The sequence below is a fragment of the Capsicum annuum genome, chromosome 6, assembly GCF_002878395.1.
Source record: "Capsicum annuum cultivar UCD-10X-F1 chromosome 6, UCD10Xv1.1, whole genome shotgun sequence".
Lineage (NCBI taxonomy): Eukaryota > Viridiplantae > Streptophyta > Magnoliopsida > Solanales > Solanaceae > Capsicum > Capsicum annuum.
This window is the reverse complement of record NC_061116.1, coordinates 220,486,127-220,491,679: the sequence shown is the minus strand read 5'-3', so window position 1 is coordinate 220,491,679 and position 5,553 is coordinate 220,486,127. Positions and strand designations below refer to the sequence as shown.

Here is a 5,553-nt window from a genome sequence, read left to right as displayed (position 1 = left end):
TTACCTCTTTAGACTGCACAAATTATCATTATGTGCAAACTATATACAAATATAAAATTTATATTTACATTTTATTTGACACTATATATGTACTATGTAGGGAGCCAAAATTTTTTTTTTCCTCTAAACAAAACTTTTTTACTGTAAAAAGGTATATATATTCTTTTTTATACGTCCGTACGTGATAATAAAATCCAAATAAATAATATTTCTCAAGAGAAGATTAGTCAAAACCAACTTGTTTTTGTTCAGCTTTACATTAACTTATTCCCCCTATATAAGGATCGATGAAATTGCTAAGTTTGCTCATCAACAACTGAAAAAACATTTCTATCAGTTGAAAATATAGTATCAATATGACAATAATAATAACCAAAATCCTGTTTATTTCTTCTCTTTTTCTTTCAAGTGCATTATTTCTTGCAAGATCTGGAGAAGTTGGTATGTTAAAAATATTCGAAATAGAACCCTCCCGCGTCTAAATTATTTTAATTAGTACTATTAACGTACTTTAATTTAACCTGTACTGATTCACATTTTTTATGAACAGTTGCATTTAGTTATCTTTTAGCTGACGTGCTATAGTATAGAAGTTCTTCTGCACTATATATATGATGTATAACGTTCTGATAATCTTTATGTTTGTGCAATTGATGTAGATGATGAGAGTGATTTTAGTTACGATGAAAACGCGGTGAATGGACCAGGTAACTGGAGCAACATTCATCCAGATTGGATCAAATGCAATACTGGAAAAATGCAGTCTCCAATTGATTTTCCTAACAAAAAGGTTGAAGTTGTATCGAATTTAGGAATACTTCAAAAATTCTACAAACCATCAAATGCCACTCTCTTGAACAGAGGTCATGATATAATGGTACCTTCAATATTCACTGAAGATGTTTCAAATTTAACATATATGTATGAAAAATAATTATGATAGTTTTTTTTTACAGGCGAAATGACACTTCAAATTAAACTATTTCCAAGAAAATGGTCATGGAATTTAAATTTTACTTTCTAGCCATTTTAATTTGTTGGCTTGTTCTATACCGTTTCTACACACCTTCTATACAGTATCTATACATATCTTATACATATAAATATTCTATATGAAAATTATACAGTTTCGATACACAATTTATACAATAATTGTATTTTTTTTTTTTTACACATTTTATACAACAATTATATGTAATTTTTATACACTTTCTATATATTTTTTATACTATACATATTTGATAGAACTATACAATTTCTATACATATATAATATAGATACATATTCTATATATAACAATTATACCGTTTTTATATAATTATATTTAATTATTATTTCTAAACAATAACAAAACAAATATTTTCCAGCTAAAATATTTATATACAATTTCTCGAAGAATGAGTGAATTATTAATTTATAAATGCAGTTGAGATGGGATAACGGAGGATTTTTGAAGATAAATGGAACTCAATATCAACTTAAACAAGTTCATTGGCACACACCTTCCGAACATACTATCGATGGAAAAAGGTATATATACTTCATAAAGTTAATTTACACTCTTAAAATTCAAATGACGTCACATAAGTTGAGGCTGATTAAAGAAAAAAAAACATAAACATTCACCTTATCTTATCATATTTACATAAATCTCCATCCTTACAAAGTAATTACAAAAATTTCAACTAATTATGTATCTGCATTGCATGTATTAAGAGCTAATTATGTATCTCGATAGACCCAAAATCGGAAAAAATATATCGGAAACTAATTATATATCTCTACAAAGGTAAAATGTATTTTTGTTGGATGTATCGTGAGCTAATTATGTATATGAACACACCCAAAATTAAAATTTTCAGTAATTGTATAAAATATCGATATTTTTTGTAATTAAATTTTAAACTGTCGGGATTTATATTGTTTGTCTGTGATTAAATGCAGGTTTGATATGGAGGGTCATTTGGTACATGAAACCGATGATGGAAAGAATATTGCTGTAATTGGAGTCCTCTACGAGATTGGATTATTGCCTGATCTCTTCCTAAAAATAGTAAACACAAATTTATTTGTTACGCTATCAGTATAATTTAACCGGTTATATTATTCAGATTCTTGATACTATTATTATGTACTTGTAATCACAGATAGAGAAGGATTTAAAAGCTCTTGCTGATAAAAAAGATGCAGAAAAAGCCATTGGAATAATTGATCCAAATCTAATAAAATTAGATGGCAAAAAATATTACAGGAATATGGGTTCCCTAACAGTACCACCTTGCAGTGAAAATGTTGTTTGGACTATTGATGCAAAGGTAACAAAATTATCCAGACTCGTTATTATGAAAATTTAATATAATTACTTATATTTGGAAAGCAATAATTTTTGTATAAATAACATAAATACCAATCTTTTAGGAAGTAATTATACTCTCTTCCACTTTTTAAATTATTTTACTCTCTCCCCCTATTAATATAAATAACATAGCGGATATATACATATCATTCTGTTTATATGTTGGGATTTTTATAATATGTTTAGGGAGTTGGATTTTTTATAATATTGAAAATATAAGGTGTGTATTTGTGTAATTTTTAGATAATTTTAATTATGTTGTTTTGTGTTTCTTTTTTTCAATTTCCTAGGTTAAAACTGTAACGAGAAAACAAATTAAACTGCTCCGAGATGCTGTTCATGACGTGAGTTGCTAACCCAAAATACAACTTATAAATTTATACTGTAATTTAAAGGACAATATTTTCTTGACTTCTTTCTTGTCCTATTTATCTCAGGGATATGAATTCAATGCCAGACCAGTTCAGCCATTAAACGATCGTCCTATTAAATTCAACAAACCTTGGCCTTTTATTTAGGAAGTGTATTAACCTTCCCAAATTGTACTACTGTCTTTTTTATTAGTATAATAAATAAACTGGCTGGAGCTATGTCAAACACTTTATTGTACTACTGGTGCACAGTAAGAATAACTGTCTCTAGAACTGGGAATAACTATGATTTTATGTAACAGCAGATTGTATCACGAGTTACTCATTGTATGCATGGTAACACTAATAAAACAAACATATGGTATTAATTTGTTTTGTGTAATGATTCGTAAATTTAGTCTGTGAAAACATGATTCATTCAAGTCGTCTAAGCTGATCACAGATGAATTTATTTATTAGCTCAATCTAATTCAGTTCATAAAAGAAATATAGATTGTTTTGCAGTCTAAATTGACCCATTTGAAAATTATTTAAACCCAAAAAACTTTTGAACGTCAATAAGTCGGCCGTTCATTCACTCGATCCATTTTAACTCATTCAAATTCAGTGCAATCCGCATGTAGACACGTAAAATTTATTGGATCAAATTCATATAAAATTTGAATTTGATCCATATTTTATCGGGTCTAAAATTATTTTGGGCTTAAAAAAAATAATGATAAGCCTATTTTATTCCTCATCGAGGTACATCTCACTTTGAAGCCCAAACTCATCAAGTGACGTGGCATCCCGGTCAAATCCAAGACCAATGAGACGTCGCCACATGTACAAATGATGTGGAAATCTCATTCAAATTCAACAACCAGTCAAAAGGCGTCAAATGGCAAAGTGACATGTTTCGGTCAATCACAAGCAACTAGGTCTACCCCTACAACTATAAATAGGGGAGTAACATAACATTCTAGAGAAAAGAAAAAGGAGGACATTCTGCAAGCATTGGAGGAAGCTTCTGCATTGACTACACAGCTCTTCAGCAAATTGACTAACGGAGTTCTGCCCCGAGAACAACTCGACAAGATGAAGTGTTGTCAGACAATTCCTAGAGATCCAAACACATTTCTAGGAGGCTCAAATCATCCTACATTCGAGAATCACGCTGCAAAGGCCCTCGAATCATGAAAAAACTTAGGAGAGAGAATCGAGAGAATAATGAAATTGTACTCGCAAAATTACTTTTAAGTAAAATTATTCTTTTTTTTATTTTATTTTTTGCTTGCAGTTAATTTTCAGCGTTAACGAAAATTTGTTGCGAACAAACTGGCATGTCCAGTGGGACCAGTTCTGCTCTTCATCTCTTCCCCCTACAAGTCAAAGGAAATCACATATTCGACTACTACAATGGACTTCAAAAAAATTAATGAAGTTTCGTGCAAGAAGTCTACTACTGCCACGTCTACTGAGATCAAACTTGTTGGCCCCATCAATCGATGCAATCTCAACGCTTGTTCTTTGGATGGATCCCAATAATTCACCATTTCGGAGATGACAAAAATGAGAAAATCTCAAATTTCGGCAGTAACTACAGCCCTTGGGAGCAACTTTGCTTCTATTTTATCAGATGAACCGTCTGAAACTGGCTGCAACTTTGGAGAATCTGAAAACTTAATGAATTCTCCAACTTCAACGAAAGTCAAAACCTTCATGGTTGATGCAATTGACATGGACAAGAAGTTTGCAATGATGGATCAAACCATTGAAGCCTTAAAGAAGTCCGTTAATGAGAAAGATCATCAAATAGCCAGACTTATGAGCATGTTAGATCTCTACAATCCTGAAGAGTCAAATTATAATCTAACACCGTCAGAAAAAGTTGATGGTGAATCTCTCATCAAGACAAGTGATAATTACTACGCTGATCGATCTGCTTCAGTGGCTACTCTAACAGTTCAACAACTGCAAAATATGATTGCAAACACTATCAAGGCACAATATGGCGGTTCGTCACAAAATTTCGCAGGATACTCAAAGCTATATTCTAAGCGAATCGAGGGCTTACAAATGCCAATTGGATATCAACCGCCAAAGTTTCAATAATTTGATGGAAAGGGAAATCCAATGCAACACATCGATCATTTCGTTGAGACTTGTAGTAATGCTAGTACACATGGCGATCTTCTTGTCAAGCAATTTGTTCGCTCCTTGAAAGACAATGCTTTTGATTGGTACACAGACTTGGAGTCTGGATCAATTGATTGTTAGGAGCAACTAGAAAGTCAGTTCCTAAATAGTTTCTACAGTACCGTCGTATGGTCAGTATGATGGAGTTGACAAACACAAGAAAAAGTAAAGATGATCCTGTATAATATTACATAAATCGTTGACGAACATTGAGCTTTAATTACAAGGATCAACATTCTGAAACTTCCGCGGTTGAAGTTTGCATTCAAACGATGTGTTGGGGCCTTGTGTATATCCTTCAAGGAATTAAGCCTCAGACTTTTGAAGAATTAGCTACGTTCGCTTATGACATGGAGCTAAGTATTGCAAGTCATAGAATGACGTCACCTGATTTTGATCCTAAGAAGGAAGTCACGAAATTTGAAGACTCATCTGAAGACCAAATTGGAAAATCTATGACGACAACTGTGAGTTTTATGAAGTCTTCTACAAGACAAAAGTTAAAAAAGGAAGCTCCAAAGTAGCAAATGCGAGAGGTAAAAAATCAACCAACCTTGAAAGATTTACAAACAAGGGTATATCCTTTTCCCGACTCTGATGTTCCTGAAATTCTTGACGAGTTGTTAGAAAAGAAGTCATTGAACTTCC

At 31.8% G+C, this 5,553-nt stretch overlaps 1 protein-coding gene across 1 annotated transcript; it reads left to right on the top strand.

Annotated features, from left to right (window-relative positions):
* Positions 1 to 304: 304 nt before the first annotated feature.
* LOC107875607 (bifunctional monodehydroascorbate reductase and carbonic anhydrase nectarin-3) lies at positions 305 to 3,095 on the top strand. The gene is made up of 7 exons (XM_016722384.2): positions 305 to 441; positions 660 to 877; positions 1,427 to 1,530; positions 1,945 to 2,053; positions 2,148 to 2,315; positions 2,647 to 2,700; positions 2,794 to 3,095. The coding sequence occupies exons 1-7, from the start codon at positions 357 to 359 to the stop codon at positions 2,872 to 2,874; spliced, it is 819 nt and encodes a 272-aa protein (XP_016577870.1). The 5' UTR covers positions 305 to 356; the 3' UTR covers positions 2,875 to 3,095.
* The last annotated feature ends 2,458 nt before the right edge of the window (positions 3,096 to 5,553 follow it).

What these genes read in the sequence shown, in the direction of transcription:
- LOC107875607 (XM_016722384.2), top strand. Translation starts at nt 357, where the DNA reads ATGACAATAATAATAACCAAAATCCTGTTTATTTCTTCTCTTTTTCTT. An exon ending in TGCAAGATCTGGAGAAGTTG is followed by an intron (nt 442 to 659) that starts GTATGTTAAAAA and finishes CAATTGATGTAG; the next exon opens with ATGATGAGAGTGATTTTAGT. An exon ending in CATACTATCGATGGAAAAAG is followed by an intron (nt 1,531 to 1,944) that starts GTATATATACTT and finishes GATTAAATGCAG; the next exon opens with GTTTGATATGGAGGGTCATT.